This window comes from Marmota monax, unplaced genomic scaffold (genome assembly GCF_021218885.2).
Source record: "Marmota monax isolate L192 unplaced genomic scaffold, Marmota_monax_Labrador192_F-V1.1 WCK01_AAM20220418_F8-fsc00128, whole genome shotgun sequence".
NCBI lineage: Eukaryota > Metazoa > Chordata > Mammalia > Rodentia > Sciuridae > Marmota > Marmota monax.
The window spans coordinates 843,041-861,615 of record NW_026693452.1 but is presented as its reverse complement, the minus strand read 5'-3'; the positions used below and the strand labels follow the sequence as shown (position 1 = coordinate 861,615).

Here is an 18,575-nt window from a genome sequence, read left to right as displayed (position 1 = left end):
ACTTGACTTCCTTAAAGAGGCCTTTCCTGACCCCTAAACTGTTTGTTAATGACAGTGTAGTCTTCCGTTTTCCATGATAGTCTCAGATTTGTAACTAAACATTCATTTGGGGCTGAGTGTTTTAACATTTGCCTCCCACAACTTTATTATAAGCTCTGTGACTGTGTTTGTCATCAATGAATCTCCAACAAAGCACAGTGCTTTGCTCTTAGTAGGTACTTAAATAAATGAATCTCAGGGCAAAGAAATCTTATAATAGTGCTTTCATTTGGAAATAGTAGTGAAATTATTGTAAATGAACATTATTTTTCCAAATAGGTTTTTAAAATAGCTTTACTGAAGCTGGGTATGGTAATGCACATCTGTAATCCCAGCAACTTGGGAGGCTGAGACAGGAGGATCACGAGTTCAAAGCCAGCTTCAGCCATTTAGCCAGGCCTCGAGCAACTCAGTGAGATCCTGTATCTAATAAAATACATATTTTTTAAAAAGGCTGGGGGATGTGGCTCAGTGTTTAACACTTCTGAGTTCAATCCCTGGTTTAAAAAAATAGCTTTATAGAAATATAAATTCATTTACCATGAAATTAATTCACTTAATGGGTACAAAATTCAATGGTATTTGTTTATAATATTAGCAATTTTAAAAATTATGATATAGATAACATACAAAGAATATAGTTCAGTGATAATAATTTCCCATTTTTTTTTTTAACTTGGGGCATTCAACCACTAAGCCATGCCTCTAGGCCTATTTTGTATTTTATTTAGAGACAGGGTCTCACTGAGTTGCTAGGTGCCTCACCATTGCTAAAACTGGCTTTTTTTTGGGCTGGGGATGTGGCTCAAGTGGTAGCGTGCTCGCCTGGCTTGCGTGCGACCTGGGTTTGATCCTCAGCACCACATACAAACAAAAGGTGTTGTGTCCGCCGATAACTAAAAAAATAAATATTAAAATTCTCTCTCTCTCTCTCTCTCTCTCTCTCTCTCTCTCTCTCTCTAAAAAATAAAAATAAAACTGGCGGGCTGGGGATGTGGCTCAAGTGGTAGCACGCTCGCCTGGCATGCGTGCGGCCGGGGTTCGATCCTCAGCACCACATACAAACAAAGATGTTGTGTCCGCCAATAACTAAAAAATAAATATTAAAAAAATTCTCTCTCTCTCTCTCTCTCTCTCCTCTCTTAAAAAAAAAAATACATAAATAAAACTGGCTTTTTTTTTTTGGTAGATGGACATGATACCTTTTGTTTTATTTATTTATTTATTTTTATTTTTTAAATATTTATTTCTTTAGGTGTAGATGGACACAACACAATATCTTTATTTTTAGGTGGTGCTGAGGATTAAACCCAGCGCCTCAACACGTGCTAGGCAAGCGCTCTACCATTGAGCTATAACTGCAGCCCAGTTGAGGCTGGCTTTGAACCTGCTATCCTCCTGCCTCAGCCTTCCTACTTGCTGAGATAACAGGTGTGCACCACCCACAGGACTCAGTTTTGCTGAGTCTTCTTGCACTGGTAACTTTCATATGTCCCACACTGGGTAATTGGCTATTTGAGTTAACAAAATACATAGCCAGTTAATTGTTTTCTTCTGAAAATCAAAGTTACCTAAGAACAAAATACTTAGCAAGCATTAAAAATACATTTTTGCACATCTGCCACGAGAAGTAGAGAACAGAGGGTGCAGTTCAAAGACAACTCTTTACTTTTACTTGGGAAATTTCTGTAAACATGTAACTATACCTTGGTAACCAAGATCTTTCTGTATATTCAAAATCATGTAATAGTATTGCTAGGAAACAAATGTTCACTGATCCTTGTTTATATGTGTGTGTTGTAGAGCAATGTACCACCCAGTTTCATTCCAAATAAATAAATGTAGTCATAAAAATATATGTTTTCGAATGTAATAAAAAGATTGACTTTCCCTTCCATGAATCCAGTTCTATCATCTTGTGTATTTTCACATTAATCATTAAAACTGTTGACCATAACTCCAAAAAGAAACTGAAATATTTTTTCTAAGAGAGATTATTAGGGTTGCAATAGATTCTACTGCTGTGGCAACTTGGGACAATAATAGATGAGGGCTACACTATATGAGAAAAAAATCAGGTAAATCTGTTTTTCCTCATTTCATTCTAATAACCAGGAACCAGAGCATATATACTTAGTTTCATGGGAGCAAATTATTCTGGAACCTAAGTTGAGAGGTGAGACCTCACTGTTTGGTGTGTAAACAAGAGAATGGAATTTAAACATGATACCAACAGACACCCTTCTGTGACTGAACACCTGCAGGAGTCCAGATTCTATACTAAGTGCACTGAATTATATGATTTAACTGTAATCATCCTGATGATTAGATGCTGTTTATATCCTGTTTTATAGGTGAGGAAAATGAAGCACAGAAAAGCTAAGCAATTTGCTTAAGACTGCACAGCTAGTAACTGATTGAGTCAATAATCAAAATATCATCATTCTTAATAATCTTATTCTGGAAACAATCCAAATGTACATAATATAAGACTATACAGCCATAAAAGTGATCAAACAAAAGTTAACAATAGCAACAGAGAGAAATCTCCCAAATACAGTGTGATTCCACGTATATAAAAATTTAAGAATAAGCAAAATCAATGTGTGATGCTACAAGTCAATATAGCAGTCACTTTAAAGAAGGCAAGAAGCACTGTGATTGGGAAGAGTTCCTAGAGAAGCTTCTGGGGTGTGGTATATTCTGCTTTTTGATTTGCATGCTGGTTAAGTGGATGTATACACTTTGCAATATATACTGCTGTATACTTGGGATTTCTTCATTTCTTACAACTATGTTCTACATTTAAATAAAAAAGTTTTATGTTTAAAATCAATGTCTCTGTTTAATTACCCAGTTGTTAAAAACAACATCTGATAAATATTGATTTCTGGCTGGCAGAAATCTTCAGTATCTCTGCAAAACTTCTATCATCTATCAGATGCTTATCCAAAAAACAGAGCCAAATCAATGCTGACCTGTTAGCTCAAATGACACCCTTGTATGAATTTTAAAAAGCCATTTTTCTTCTCAAGCTATTTCATTGCCATCTGCTTGAGAAATCATTCATTTGACAGTATTAAAAGTTCCTATTTGCTAAAATATAAAAATAGTCAAGAACTAGCAGGCTCACCTGGCTACTATAGTGGCCTCAACGATCAAGTCTTTACAGCCCATTTGGGCCCACAATTACTATGACTGACCTGCTATAGAAAATTCTTCAGTTATTACAATGATTTTTTTTATGAATAATCATTCAATTGTTAAACTCCATTGTTAGAAGACTTTCAATATTTAGAATCCCAAATACACACACACATTCATTCTCTGTTATACTGTTTTGCATCCACAAAATTTTACCCATTTTTATTCATATTAAAGTTATTAATATTAATTTTGTTCTTGGTACAGAAATATTATTGTTTTGTACAACGCCTTGCTGCTAAGAGGGATGAAAAATGCTTTAAGTGGTTTGTTTATAACTGGATAAATTCCGTACAGCCATTTCTAGAATAGTTCTCTAGTTGAAATACAGAAAGCAATTAATAGTTGATAATGCTGTTACACAAGACACCATCCAACTCTTTCTATTTTAGCAATTTCAATTCTATTTTGATAAAGGCGGTCCTCATTAAACAGGGTAAAATATCTCACACAAGTTAAGTATAGGAACCAATGAAGAAAACATGTGCTAACATACCAATAAGCCAGTAAGAAGGGAACCCCAACTAGCCCAGCTGCTGAAGCCACAGTGACAATGTGACCATGATTATTCTTCATCATCGATGGGAGAAATGCCTTTGTAGTCTAGAAAGAGTTTTTATTAAGAGAGGAAAAAAAATATATTGTATTTTTGATTTGCAGACTCATTAGGAATATTTTGAAACAAAGGTATATATTTTAAACATTGTTCCTAATATGAATAAAAACCCTAAACTGTCAAATGCAGTGACATAAGGCAAGTGGATGGGATACCCACATTAGAAAAACTAAGCAAAACAAAGATTTGAAAGCTCTAAGAATCCACCTCATCTAAATGGTTAACTTTTTATATCCATGACCTTCCACCTCTTATCATTGAGGTCTTCTACTCATATATTAAATGGGGACAATAATCTAAAATTATCTAAAGAATTTACACTTAATGTGAAATTGTTACAAAACAAGTAAGTTATATCAGCAAAATATTGAAGTAAAGAGCAATCATCCAGTGATAACTAAACAATTCACGTACTAAACATTTATTGAGTACTTACTATATGCAGGAAATGCAGAAACAAGACAATATTCTACATTTTAACAAACATAAAAATACTAATGTAAACATTAGTAATCTGGGAATAATAATATAAAATAATACTGAAATTTCACTAACCCCAATATTCTTTTGCTATGCATCATCCTGAACTCACACCCAAGAAATCCTTGAGGAAACTTTTTATGAACTAGCTAATCAGGAACTATTTGGAGATTTTAGAAGCATGAGGTATATATAAGATTTAAGACCTTATGAACAGTGAGGTTTAGGATAAAGTTTGCAATTTTTAGTCCAGGAAATAATATGAGAATCTGGAAGCAATGGATTCATCTTTACAGAACCACAGAGGTGACTCAGATGGTCTCTATTCTTTCTTTATTTCTCAACAATTGCATGAAAATGTAAAAACCTAGCTGACAATTAGAATATACACAACATCTGAAGTTTATAATTATTTATTATTATTATTATTATTATTATTATCATTATTATTTTAGGGAGAATGATAGGTAGAATTTATTCATAGCATGAAAAATGAACTCTCTGTATAATGTTATCCCTAGTACCTAAACAAAATTTTAACATGAACTTAATACTTTTTTTCCCCAGTGGTGGGGACTGAACCCATGTCCTTGAGCATGCTAGGTAAGAGCTCTACCACTGACTTATACCATCAGTTCTTGATTTCATACTTTCGTATATTTGCTAAAAGCTCCACTTTCAACTTAGTCTTTGGAGTTTTCAAAATGGAATGTTTTGTAAAACAAATCATACTCACCCAAAAATGTGCAAGTGTATTGACTGCAAAGGTCTTTTCAATTTGAGGGTCTTGTGTAGAAAACAAATCTGATGTGTAGACTACACCAGCATTATTTACTAAAATACTAATATCTCCAATTTCTGTCTTCACCTTTAAAAATAAGAAAAATACATCCATTGAGAGGTAAATGTATAAGTCTGCATGTAATCACTATTCAAGGAGTATATTTTTTCACTGTATGTGGAAAAAAGGTTTATCATCCACGTGCAAACATGAAAACAAAAAGAAAAAAAACTTTTTATTTTAGACAACTATACTCAAAACAGCTCTGCCAACCAGTCTACTAGGTAAAAATTTTCTTTTGCAACTTAGTCTCTTGACTTTGTACTATAGGCAAAAATTTTCTTTTGCAACTTAGTCTCTTGACTTTGTACTATTGATTAGAGCTCAAGAAGCAATTGGCTAAGCAGTATTTACTTTTTAAACATGATTGCAAATGGTAAGCCCCCAAAAGTTAAATTTATTGGCAAATTCTGAGACTTCTATGGAGAATTATGTAAAATTGACTATACTATTAAGCTGGCCACATAGTTATTGCTTTCTTTGTATTTATGTTCAGGGTCACTCTATTCTATTGCTTATCAGCTTAAGTGGCTGTAGGCTTAGGGGTGAAGAGTGGGGTAACTTTGGTTAGCCTTGAGTTGAGTCCTGGCTTTTCTACTATCTGAACTTTGATCGTGTTATTTAATCTCTCAAAACTTTAATTGATTCTCTTAAAATAGAGATAATAATATGGTTTGCTTGTGAGTTATTTTTTGTTTTGTTTTTTTGTGGTCCTGGGGATTGAACCCATGGCCTTGTGCATGCAAGGCAAATACTCTACCAATTGAGCTATATTCCCAGCCCTTGCTTGTGAGTTATTCATGGGAAAAATGAAATAATGCATGTAAAGGCGCTAGATATACATAGAGAATTGCTACTGTTATCACTATTACTATTGTTACTTTGGTACTGAGGATTGAACCCAAGGGTGCTTAACCACTAAGCTACACCCCAGTCCTTTTTTTATATTTTATTTAGAGATAGAGTCTCGGGCTGGGGATGTGGCTCAAGCGGTGGCGCGCTGGCCTGGCATGCGTGCGGCCCGGGTTCGATCCTCAGCACCACATACAAACAAGGATGTTGTGTCCGCCGAAAAGCTGAAAAATAAATATTAAAATTCTCTCTCTCTCTCTAAAAAAAGAAAAAAAAAAGAGATAGAGTCTCGATGAGTTGCTTAGGGCCTTGCTAAGTTGCTGACGCTGGTTTCCAATTCACAATCCTCTTGCCTTAGCCTCCCAAGCAGCTGGAATTACAAGCATGCACCACCAAGCCTGGAATTAATATTATATATCATTATTACAGACTTATTTATACTTATGTGCATGGAACATGTTTGAAGATTCTTGCCCATCTGAGGTATCTATGAGAGTACTTTATATGAAAATACAAATATGATGTAAATAATATAAGAACTATGCATGCTTTCCTAACATGCATGTGTGGTACAGGTATGTGTTTTCTTTTGATAATTAAATCTCTACTTAGGTATTTATTCAGAAGGAGAAACACTTGAGAGATTAAAGTGATCATATACAAGTCCAGAAAATAATATGAGAATCTGAAAGCAATGGATTCATCTTTACAGAACCACAGAGGTGACTCAGATGGTTTTCACAGCTATCTAGGTAAAATGATTTCAGATGAGGAAACATAAGCAAAAGAACAGAGCTAGCTGCAAAGAACAACAGAAGGGATCCTTTGAACTATAAAGATATTTGCATTCAATAGGGAAGAATTACAGATAATGCAATTTTTTTTCAAAATAATAGGTATATATTCTGGACTTTAATATCATCAGTAACAGTTCCTTTAAATAAGAAAGATTATAGAAACTTTTTTTTTAAGAGAGAGAGAGAAAAAGAGAATAGAGAGAGAGAGAGAATTTTTTAATATTTAGTTTTCAGTTTTCGGTGGATACAACATTTTTATTTTATTTTTTATGTGGTGCTGAGGATCGAACTCAACACCCGGCGTGCCAGGCGAGCGCATTACCGCTTGAGCCACATCCCCAGCCCAAGAAAGATTATAGAATCTTAATGCTTAAGCTCTACTTTTCATAAGACCAGGGTGCCAAGGGCTATCAATGCAAGGTTATCTTATATGATATTTTTTACATTTCTTTGAGTAACTAAGATTTTTGGTTGAATAGACTCTAGAGTCATAATGAGTTTTGCTATATAACATATTTCAAATAAAAGCTAGCTTCTATGAATGGTTAGAGAAAATGCTATGGTGTGTTTGGGTCTGAGGAAAAGGTGGCAGCAAAACACCTATTAGAAGTTTTCACTTTGTTATGCATTTAACATGATTTCATTATTTATCTCATGTGATTCTCATAATAATTCTATGAGGCAGCAACTCTTGTATGTACACTTTAAAGATTGAGAAACAAGAAACACAGAAGGACTGAATTTCTTACTCAAGGTTCCATGGCTATTAAAGGGTGGGGTTGGGACACTCCCAAATCTATCTAATCTCAGAGACCAAGATAAGACACCTCAAACCGAGAGAAAGCATGGAGGCAAAGGTCCATCAATGCAGAAGGCTCACCCCACACCACTAAATCTCATCAGGTTTTATTTAAATTAGTTAAGTGTCAAGCTAAGTTATTTGGGCCTTGATCAGCACCAATTGTACCTATGTCCACATCTCTAGAACAATATAAAAACTGTTCAGAATGATGCCCCCAAATTATCAAGAAAGCCAGGATGTTTTATGTTGTTGAACTGATGAAACTGTTATAATGTTATAAGATATTAATTCCTATTTCATATTACCAAACATTATCATATTTCCCGATACTCCTGACTCTTTTCATTATTACTATTAACTCTTCAGGATAGGACTGTCTTGTTTGCGCATTTCATAATAAAGAAAGCAAGTCCAGAGTTTGTTTAGTGATTTCAAATGGCCTAATACCCAGATTGCTATATTAATTAGCTACTTCAAAACGTCTGATCATATGTCCTTTGTATACTCTGTTTAAGTACACAGGCTTAGAACAATTTCAATAAAAACATCATAGTTAAAATAGTTGGAATGGGCTAAAATAATAAAATTATTTTTTTCCCAGAACAGCCTAGTCCAAGATGAATGTGGAAACAAATGTTTTCCATTTAGGTAACTAAAGATGCTGGGCTAGTAGATTCTTCTAGCAATATCTAACAACAAAATTATATAGATCATGTCCTGGGACAGCTACTGTAAGTACTCTAAGTACTTTGCATTGTTAATGCATTTAATTTTCATTAATAACCAAATGAAGTAGGCACTGCGGTAATCCCCATTTTATAGTCAGTAAAATCAGATCTGATATAGAGGTTAAGAAATGTGTGCACAGTCATATAGTTGGCATTAACTGAAGAGCAGAATTTGAACCTGCCAGTCTAGCTCCAGAGGCTATGGACTTAACTATGCAACATGTGCTTCTGTGGGAAGGATAATCATTATTTATTCCAGCTTTCTAATCCAATTTTTTAGGGTTAAAAAAGAGCTTCAGGAGACATCCAAGGATATTTCCTTGATAAGAATCATGGACTAGGTGGGTGTGTAGGGTACACAACATGTAGTCTCCTGGGTCCTGCCCTAGACCTAGTGGAAGAAAACCTCTGGGGCTCGGTCCCAAGGATGTAGATATATTTTTTAAATTTACTTATTTATTTATTCTGATTAGGTATATATGACAGCAGAATGCATTTTGATTCATTTTACACAAATGGAGCACAACTTTTCATTTCTGTGGTTATACAATGTAGTGTCACACCATATGTGCAGTCATACATGTACTTAGGGTAATGATGTCCATCTCATTCTATCCTCTGTCCTGCCCACATCCCTCCTCTCTGCCCCCTTTTTGCCTAATCAAAGTTCCTCCATTCTTACCACCCTCCCCCGCCCCATTATGGGTCAGCATTCACTTATCAGAGAGAACATTCGGCCTCTGGTTTTTTGGGGACTGGCTTACTTCGCTTACCATATATTCTCCAACTCTATCCATTTACCTGCAAATGCCATAATTTTCTTCTCTTTTAATGCTGAGTAATATTCCATTGTGTATATATACCACCATTTCTTTATCCATTCATCTATTGAAGGGCATATAGGTTGGTTCTACAGTTTAGCTCTTGTGAACTGAGCTGCTATAAGCATTGATGAGGCTACATCACTGTGGTACACTGATTTTAAGTCCTTTAGGTATAGACTGAGGAGTGAGATAGCTAGGTCAAATGATGGTTCCATTCTAAGTTTTCTAAGGAATCTCCATACTGCTTTCCATATTGGTTACACCAATTTGCAGTGCCACCAGTAATGTATGAGTGTACCTTTTCCCCCCACATCCTCAACAACACTTGTTGTTGTTTGTATTCTTGATAACTGCCATTCTGACTGGAGTGAGATGAAATCTAAGAGTAGTTTTTGCAATTAATATGCACTAATTATAATAAAAATAGGTTTTAAGAATGTAAAAAAAAAAGAGTAGTTTTGATTTGCATTTCTCTAATTACTAGATACATTGAACATTTTTTCTTGTATTTGTTGATCAATTGTATTTCTTCTTCTGAGAAGTATCTTTTCAGTTCCTTAGCCCATATATTGACTTGGCTATTTATTTTTTTGGTGTTAAGTTTTTTGAGTTCTTTATATATCCTGGAAATTAGTACTCTATCTGATATGCATGTTGTAAAGATGTTCTCCCACTCTGTGGGCTCTCTCTTCACATTATTGATTGTTTCCTTTGCTGAGAAGAAGCTTTTTAGTTTGAATCCATCCCATTTATTAATTATAAGAATGTATATTTTTAACAAGCTTCCTGGAAGGCTCTGCAACATACTAACATCTGTGAATATCAGCTCTAGAGACTAATTCTGGGTCTAGCCAGCTTCATAGCATTGGAAAAATCATAGTATTTCTCAATTACCTTGTCAGTATCATCTCCAAAATACCTCCTAGCTCTAACATGGTGTGCTTCTAACTAAATATAAAATTTTACCTTCTTTGCAGAGTTGTAAACATCTTCTCGGTTACTGCAGTCTACTACAAAGGAATGAGCCTGGGCACCCAGTTTTCTGCATTCAGCTGCCGTTTCCTCTATGCCATACTAGAAAAAGCAACAAAAAGGCAAGAGAACAAAATAACAAATTACATGAACATTAATGTCAGCAGATGAAAAAAAAGGGGGGGGCCAAGAAAATCTCAAAATAAAAGGTTAATTATTTAAACTAACTTCACCTAAAAAAAAAAGCAAAAAAACAAACAAACAAAAAACCCTCATTACATTGTCCCTAATTTTTTCGACCACTTGTCACAAATTCTGCTACTATCAGCCAGATCTGACAAGCCTCCATCATATTTGATTGTCAAAATACTGTCTTCACTTGCTCTTTTTATTTCTTTTCCTCCTCATTCTTTTAATCCAGTGGCTGGAGAATCCTCTTCAACAGAAATTGGCTCAACACCTTCTACCGCCTTCCCAGAGTAAAAACCAAAATGTACACAGTAGTTACCAGGAAACTTTATGACCTGGAGCTTCTGTCCTTCCAACTCTAGAACAGCATGTCCCATAGATATAATGGGAGCCATGAATGTGATTTTAATATTTCAACAAGCATGATACAAAAATAAAATTTAACTTACCAGTATATTTATTTGGATCAATTGAACAACTTTTCTCTCAGATGCCTTCTGTTGAAGAATTGTCCCTGAATAGTTGTACGAAAGCATACTAAAGCCAAAAGTCAACATCATACTAATTAACAGAAAATTGTTCTAATAAATTCAGTAAAAGAAAACATTAGATCAGTTAACAAGGAATTGCTCTGATACATATAGTAAAGGAGAATTAAAGGCATTATTTCCAAATGGATTGCACCATATAATTTAGACAAATATGAGTCAAACACTTCATGATAAACTCCTCTCGTGGTCTTATACTTTGTTTTACTTTTGTTCCAGTGAGACTTAATGTTTTGGGTATGCATCCCAAGAAATGACACAAAATGAAAGTTGGTATCATTGTGCTTAACCTGAACATGCAAGAAGTTAAGGAGAGGCTGAATGTGGAATTCAAACTCAGGTCATGAATCAGTAAGGGTCAAACCAGGCAGAACTATGCATTACAAAACAGGCAGCAAAGTTTGGTCAGAACCAGTTCCAACAATATCTAAAAGCCCAAGAGCTTGTTGATGTGTAGTTTCTGTAACTCACAAGGTTGTGGGATTTGACCCAGGGACAAATTGTTCAACTGATCTTTCATTTAGCCCAATATATCCATATTATCATTTTAACATATAAAAATGACTACATTGTTTTTCACACCAAATCCTTAAAATCAAATGGGTTATTTCCATCCACAGCACATTTCAATTCAGAAATAGCCATATTTCAAATGTTCAACAGCCACAAGGGGCTGGTAGCTATGACTTATTCTTCTACTTGACAGCTGAGATCTACATCTTTTACTTCTCTCGCTTCCCTCTGTCCCAGGCTTTGCATTTGCTGATCTCCCTTTACAGAGAGCAGAGGGTTCACTGTTTTCTCAGCATCTTCTGGTCTTAATTGTCTCCATTTTCTTTTCTTTCAGTTTTTTTTTTTTTTTCTTTTTTGGGGGGTGGGGTACCAGAAATGAGCCTGGGCACCCAGGGCACTTGAACACAGAGCCACATCCCCAGCCCTATTTTGTATTTAATTTAGAGACAGGGTGTCACTGAGTTGCTTAGGCCTCACTTTTGCTGACGCTGGCTTTGAACTTGCTATCCTTCTGCCTTAGTCTCCCGAGGATGGTGTTTCTGGCCACCAGGTGCCTTCTAGAAAGACTTTTGGGTCCTCTTTTCTTCCTTAAGCTCATGCTTACACTTGTCCTGGGTAAAAAATTACATTGGAATTCTTTTTTCCTTTTTATTGTTTTTGTTAAAGATTATTCTAAACATTACTCTTGCCAATAACTGTAGTAATGTTGCTTTATGTTGGATATAATCTTTTAATTCATTTATCTCAGTAACTGCAAATAGGATGCAATAGGTACAAGCTTCTTAATCTTTTAATACCCTAATACTTTTTCTATATGACTAAGATTTAAGATCAGTGAAATCAAGTTCAGAAGATCACAAATGATTTTCAGGGCAAAAGTGAAGATCCATTTACAACACTCATTTAGCCATGGGAGGTAATTGAAAAATCATATCCTCTAGGTATTCATCCTGGGATCATAAATATATTAATTCATGTCCCTCCCATCTGTAAAATGGCAATGGTAAGTTTTTTTTCCATCTTCTTTACAGAGATGTTGTAAAGGTGTTTGCCAGCAAAATGTAGCCATGTCCACAGATTAAAGGTACCAGAAAGGAAAACATAGTAAGCACTATTACCTTATTGATATCCCAGAGAACCAGTTTGCTTTTAAGTTTGGCAAATTCATAGGCAGTCAGCCTCCCAATTCCATGTCCAGCTCCGGTAATCAGGACGATCTCTCCGGTGACTGATTTTCTTTTTTTAGGAATAAAAAGCTTGACAAAAGATTCTAAATAGAAAATAAACAGTAAGGGCAGAAGCAGGACTAACTCCACAAGGAAATTCATCTTTTTCTGTGGCTGTGAGCTTTGGTTATGTTTTCTTTTACCAAACAGTCTAAACGGCTTTGGAGAGCTGAGTGGTCAAAGATCGGAGTAAAAGCTAGAACAAGGAAGAGCTCCTTTACCAAAGAAAACAACCCTGAAACCGTTCCTTCCGCTGGGCTGGGCTTTGTTAGGTTTTTTGCAATTGGCTCGGGCTGCTGTGCGGAGCCACAGCTCGCTGGCTCAGAAATCTGGGAGGGACCTGGTCCACACCAAGCAGAGCTTCCTAGTTCTCAGCCGCAGGGCACCAACCAACTATGCAGCCTTCGGCGGCCGTAGCCTTTTATCCACTTCCTCCCTGTCTCATGCGCGGACCTCTGACCGCGGAGGGTTAGTTGCCTTTGTGTTTTCCTAAATTTGATTAAGTTTGGTAAATCCAGGCTGTTAAAAATACATAAATAAATAAATGTGTTTGCCAGCGATGCTTCTTTGGACGTTGACAGTTTTTTAACTCTCGATAAGGGATGTAAATGTAAAATTATAGGTTAAAGGACATGGTCCTGCTTCTGACCTAGAAGTGACTCTACAGCACATTTAGTTTGAATTAAGACAGAGGAAACTGTCCTTTCAAGGATTTAGCCATAATCAAGTTTTAGGAAAGTGTTTTATCATATTAAAGGGGACCATTTCCCTAAGAAAAAACAATATATTTATTTGACTAACCATTTTCCACTTGACCCATTATTATTTGGAAACAACAAAATATTTACTTCGAGGTAGTAATTGTATCTTTACCTAGATTAATAAATTGTTGTGTCCAAAATGCATAATAAAATAGGAAGAATATAATTTTAGCCAAAGATTGCCTACGTAATTTTGGTTCCGCCATATATATAATTATATATTATATATCATATATTATATATACGATTATTCCATATGTTAACTGGTGATTTTGAGAAACTGACCCATTTTTGAAAGTAAATAAATAACAGCAGCTTCTACCTCAAGGCCTGTCCTAAGGAAGGGGGCGTGACCCTGGTCCTGGAAAAAACCCACAGAGCACTCCTAGGCACATACCCACCCTGCTGAGTTGTTTGTCTGTAAATAACAGGAGAGATCTGTAGCACCAGGTGTCCCTGACTCATTTAAGGTAGGTGAGGACCCATAGCAACCCCCTACCAACCTCCAATCAGCATGAGACAGGGAAAATACCTGGGATGCCAGATGACCCTCCCTCTGTAGTTTATGGTGGTTGATAACATGTTGGGAAACCATGTAGTTCATCACCAACACCCCTGGGCCTAAACCAATCAATGCAAAGGAATCCCCCTCTTGTACTAACCAATCACCCCTACCCAACTTGTTCCCGCCAGTGAATGTGCTAATCAATGTTAAGAGTTTTTGTTTGATTTTCCCTCGGTGTGTGATGATTTGCTGTGTGATGTTGTGAAGCATAGAGTATCTCTCCAAATCCTACAAAATCTCACTGAACAAAGGGCCGGGACTCACTCCCTTGGACCCCTGCATTGGATATGGTTGTGAGTCCAGGCTCCAGCTTGCAATAAAGACTCTTGTGTGATTGCATCGGATTCAGCTCCTGAAGATCTATTGGGGTCCCACGAATCTGGCATTACAATTTAAAATTAAAAACAGCTGGACTCCCTGCCAAGCCTATAATCCCAGTGACTGGGGAAAACGAGGCAGGTGGATTACAAATTTGAGGTTATCTTCAGCAATTTGGCAAGACCCTGAGCTACTTAGTGAGACCCTGTCTCAAAATAAAAAAAATTAAAGTGTTTCCGGTGGCAAAGTACTCATGGATTCAATCTCCAGTACCAAAAGAAAAAAAAAAAGGAAGAAAGAAAAATTAATTTAAAACTAAATATATCCTAGTGAGTAGGATATATATATTCTCTAAAGAGAATGTGTAAGTAAGGCTTGAATGCAGTAAGAGCTTAATAGCTTTCTGTTATTTGCATTTGTTTTTTCAATTCAGTTCTTGACAGTAATTGAATTTGGGCCTTGGGTAAGGTGCTCTACTTTTGTAGAGGAGACTTTTGTGGGCAAATTCACAAATAGTTCATATCCACTTCTTCTTACTTAGATGGGGATGCAGATTAAGGGATAGTAACAGTCCCACCAATTCTGATATCTACTGTTAGGTCGGTGGCAGTGACTTAGAACAAAGCAGCCCCCATGGAAAAGAAACATCAATCAGGCGCTGAAAGAAATGCCTGTCAATCAGCAGAACCCCTTGCCAGTCCTGGCGTTCAGCCAACTCCCCTGACCAACTCAATGGGACAAGGGACTCTAAAAACACCTTATCCTGTCCCAAGCCCTTCCCTTCCTGCTGTAGCCCCATAAAAGTCCAGTCCGGTCAAGCTTCCACACAGTTTCTCCTCAGACCCTTCTCCTGTCCACTCTGTTGGTCTGATAGAGTTCCGCCCAGGAGTGAGTCTCAATAAAGCCTCCTTCGGCAGCCTTTTTAAATCTGCCTCCTTTGGTTGCTGCCTGCCTTGCCTGATCTTGTTATGCTCGAATTCGGGACCCCCAAAGACCATCAGAGACCCAAGATTGATGTAAGCAGCAAAGAGGTGTTTATTGCAAGCTAGCTCCGTCCTCCGTGCACACACAGCAACTAGTGACACTGAGAGGCCCCGAGCCCAGGGTTTGCAGCAGTTTTATACATTCTTTGGGGAAGGCAGGGACTTCACATACATCATAGCAAATCATCACACACCTCGGGAAAATCAAATAACAACTCTAAAACATGATTAGCACATTCACTGGCGGGAACAAGTTGGGTAGGGGTGATTGGTCAGTACAAAAGGGGTATTCGTTTGAACTGATTGGTTTGAGCCAAGAGGGGTGTACCTGCTGAACTACATGGTTTCCCAACTTGTTATCAACCACCATAAACCACTGGCATCCCAGGTATTTCCCTGTCTCATGCTGATTGGTGGCTGCTAGGGGGCTGCTATGGATCCCCACCTAGCCTGACTGAGTCAGGGACACCTGGCTCAGCAGATCTCTCCTGTTATTTGTAGATAAGCAACTCAGCAGGGTGGGAATGTGCTTAGGAGTGCTCTGTGGGTCTTTCCAAGGACTAAGGTCATGTCCCTTCCTTGGACAGGCTTTGCTCTGAGATAGAGGCTGGTTTTTCAATCTTAACATCTACAATTTAATTTTTTAATATCTTTGTCAACTTTTTCATATACTCTTCAAATCAAGTTTTAAAAGTACAAAGTCATATTGAGAGAATAGTTTCCAAAGTTTTTTCCATATATTTTATCTCATTTGATTTTCAAAAGCCTCCTAGAAAGTAAGAAATTTATTTATATCCCTGCTTTATAAAGGAATAAATCAGTGAAATGACTTTTTAAAAATTTCACAGTAAGTAAAAGCAAAAGTGGGGTTAGATGCATGGTTAGTGATGGTCAAATATTTTTGACTCATGCCTACAGGAAGAAATTACATTTTACATGGTAATCAAGTACATTTATGCATGTTTGCTTTCATTTACATTGACTTTCATACATACTGAAGTTTAGGCTTTTCTATTTCCTATTTCATTCTATTGAAAAAATTGGCCATGCATGGTGGTGCATGCCTGTAATCCTAGTGGCTCAGAAGGCTGAGGCAGGGGGATCCTGAGTTCAAAGCCAGCCTCAGCAATTTAGTGAGGCCCTGAGCAATTCGGTGAGACTGTATCTCTAAATAAAATACAAAAAGGTCTGCGGATGTGACTCAGTAGTTGATTTCCCTGAGTTCAATTCCTGGTACCAAAAAAATAAATAAGTAAAATAAAATTGTATTAGCTGGGCATGGTGGTATATACCTGTAATCCCAGCTACTCTGAAGGCTGAGGCAGGAGGATTGCAAGTTCTTGAAATAAAATAAAAGAGCTGGGAGTGTAGCTCAGTGGTAGAGTGTTAGAGTCTGTAAACAAGTCAAAATAACACCTGGCATTTAGCCAGGGGAATGTTAGAGTTCGTAAACAAGTCTGGATGGTGCCTGGCAAAATGCCAGAGGGAGTGGTTTGAGAAGTAACAAAAGCGAGCCATTAAGTGTGGAGATTCCTTATTGGTTGACTGATGTATCTAGTTTATGCTAATTAGATAAGCTGTGTGGAATGTATAAATACTGCTCCTGTCCTACAATAAACGGCTCCTACTCCTGCTGTATCAACGTACACAAGTTATTCCTCACCCCCCCCTCCACCCCCCCCCCCCCCCCCCCCCGGTTATTTTGCTGCAGCTGGACTGCGGCAGTAGAGCACTTGCCTAGCTTATGTAAGGCCCTGAATTCAATCCCCAACACTGCCAATAAACAATTTAAAAACTGTATTAAAAAGCACCAGGGAAGTTTTAACCCACTAGGTTTACCAAGGTTTCCTAGCACATCATCAGGGTGCTCAGGGACCCCACTGTCAGGGCAAGCCTGGAATGTAGCCTTTGAAGAGCTCCTTTAAAATCTCACTGTTCCTCCTGATGTCAATCAGCAGGACCCCTGGCCAGTCCTGGTGTTCAGCAACTCCCCTGACCAACTCCAACTGGACAAGGGACTCTAAAAACACTTTTTCCTGTCTCAAGCCCTTCACAGGCTCAAGGACAGGAGTCCCCTCTGTTTCTCCTTTGCTAGCAAAGCAATAAAACAACTTTTTCCTTTTTCTCAAAACTTTATCCTTATTAAATTGGCATTAATTGGCATTGGGGACAAAGACGGAGCTTTCAGCAACAATAAGAGTACCCTTTTCACAGACCAGAGTCTGGAAGATAAGCATAATTCCTCCTAATCATGAAACCTGTAAAAAGATTAAGAATCCAATTAGAACCAGTCAGCATGGGCCAAGGTGACATAGAGTTGTCACTGCAATGGGGACTTGAAAGTCTGTCACTCTGCCTTTAGTCAAAAGTTAATGGGTGGACCTCGGCAGGGCTTTCTGGGATCCCCAATAAAACTGGACTGCACAAGAGGCACATTGTCTCTCCTCTCTGAGAGGACCCACTCTCTGTCTTGAGAGTGTCTCCTTTCCCTTTTCCTGTCCTTTGAATGAACTCGTTCTTGTTATTCTGAGCAACAAGTCTGAAATATTTCTGTAAGAATCAGGGTTTGAAGAGGAGGTCTTCATGCTGCCTCAGTTTCCCAGAAGGCCTCAGCTCTGAAACAAAATGAGTTAATGAAGAGCACAGTGCTTTATCAACTCTTCATCTCTAGGTAAATTATAATTAACACTAATATGAATGATACAGATATTCTTGTGAAGGATGGTTATAATATGGATGGTTTTGGGAAATTAACTTCTGACCGTGTAAATACATGATCTTATATATTTGTGTTTTTGAAAAATACCTTTCATTAGGAGGGTTTGAAATGTTTTATACTTGGGACATCTTAATTTCATGCTGCTTTTCCAGATGTCAAAGTGGTATTCAAAACAGGAACAGGTAAGGCTAAGGGGTCTTTCATCAGTGTCTTGAACACTTACTATGGGCAGGCATTATGCTAAGTGCTTCATGTATGTAAACACTTTATTCTATCTTCTCAGTAATCATAAGAATAGTTTCCATTAAAAACTCTATTATATGAATGAAGAAATAAAGGATTAAGAGAAATTAAGCAAATTGTCCAAAGTCATAGTAAAAATGGCAGCGTTGAATTTAAACCTTTCCCTATCTCTCTTTCTCTCCTCCTCCTCCTCCTTCTTCTTCTCTCTCTCTCTCTCTCTGTCTCTCTCAGCTGGGGATCCAACCCAAGGCCTCACATAAACTAGGCAAGTACTCTACCACTGAGCTATATTCTGGGCCCCTGGTCCAACACTATGGCTTTGGGCTAAGTAATCTTCAATCTCAAACTCCCTTGA

General features: G+C 37.2%; 1 protein-coding gene across 1 annotated transcript in view; it reads right to left on the bottom strand.

Moving 5' to 3' along the window:
• The window catches only part of Hsd17b11 (hydroxysteroid 17-beta dehydrogenase 11), a 34,988-nt gene extending 22,117 nt beyond the window's left edge, over positions 1–12,871 (bottom strand). Inside the window, exons 1-4 of the mRNA XM_046457636.1 lie at positions 12,524–12,871; positions 10,150–10,257; positions 5,076–5,207; positions 3,740–3,846 (exon numbers count right to left, since the gene is read on the bottom strand). Coding sequence (XP_046313592.1) covers positions 3,740–3,846; positions 5,076–5,207; positions 10,150–10,257; positions 12,524–12,733 — 557 coding nt within the window. The 5' untranslated portion in view covers positions 12,734–12,871. The remainder of the gene's footprint in view (positions 1–3,739; positions 3,847–5,075; positions 5,208–10,149; positions 10,258–12,523) is intronic.
• Between the last annotated feature and the right edge of the window lie 5,704 nt (positions 12,872–18,575).